Source organism: Odontomachus brunneus, unplaced genomic scaffold (genome assembly GCF_010583005.1).
Source record: "Odontomachus brunneus isolate Ranch 3 - 2012 unplaced genomic scaffold, Obru_v1 Obru_scaffold_084, whole genome shotgun sequence".
Lineage (NCBI taxonomy): Eukaryota > Metazoa > Arthropoda > Insecta > Hymenoptera > Formicidae > Odontomachus > Odontomachus brunneus.
Window position 1 is genome coordinate 1,482,571 of NW_022639534.1, and position 964 is coordinate 1,483,534.

At 31.4% G+C, this 964-nt stretch overlaps 1 protein-coding gene across 3 annotated transcripts in view; it reads left to right on the forward strand.

Annotated features, from left to right (window-relative positions):
- The window catches only part of LOC116847873 (heat shock factor protein 1-like), a 43,173-nt gene that overhangs the window by 4,638 nt on the left and 37,571 nt on the right, over positions 1 to 964 (forward strand). For all 3 annotated transcript variants that reach the window (XM_032823348.1, XM_032823349.1, XM_032823350.1), the window contains exon 6: positions 77 to 247. In XM_032823348.1, the coding sequence (XP_032679239.1) occupies positions 77 to 247 (171 nt within the window). The remainder of the gene's footprint in view (positions 1 to 76; positions 248 to 964) is intronic.

Sequence of the window (964 nt, forward strand, 5' to 3'; positions counted from 1 at the left end):
ATATATATATATATATATATATATATATATATATCGCGTAGTAGTACACGTATTAATTTGCAACTTTTCATTCTAGTGAAATGGAAGATCCAGCTGTTCAAAGTCCGCAATCTATCGATGAATATGTGCAGATACCAATGGATAATAAAATTGAGGAGGATATTAAAATACCACATTCTGATATTATGCAGTACAATGCGTTTAATGAATCGATGGCTACAGCAGAGAGACATGTTGCAGCAGAAACGTAAGTTCGAGAAATTATGTTTTTTTATTATATGTTTAATATAAATTTTAAATTGCACATAACGATAGAATATACATTATTGTAATTTTAAATATGTACGCAATTCGGCATAATAACTTTAACATTTACTAGGCCTACTTTCAAACTAATTTCTCGATTATTTCTCGCAACACATCAACATATTCGTATATCATAAATGTTGATTATTTCGACTATGCCGGAATAATTAACAGTTATAATGCATGAATACATACATTTCGCGTAGTAGAGAACTTTGTTTGGAACTGGGTCTAGTAAATGTTAAGATTATCATATTGGATATTTTATTAATATTTCATACTAACTGAAATTACTCGGATTTCTTTGGTTATCACAAAGTGTGAGGAGGATGAAATCAGGGAGAGGGAGTGGGGTGTTCAAGTTTCATGTAGTCTTTATTTTCCGTAGAGTCTTAGAGAATAACTATGCAAAATTTAATCTAGATCAGTCAAAGGTTTAGGAGTGTATAAGGAACAAGACAGACAGACAGACATTTTATTATACAGGGTGTTCAAAAAGTCCCGGACCGGTGAAATATCTCGAAAACTAAGCATTTTAGAAAAAAATGTTTCAGATAAAAGTTGTGGCGTTTAAAAAGATGTATTTACTGATCACATCAGTTTGACCTTGGGTTGCGTAGCGAAGGTCAGGTCAAGGTCACATTAATTTTTTTAAATG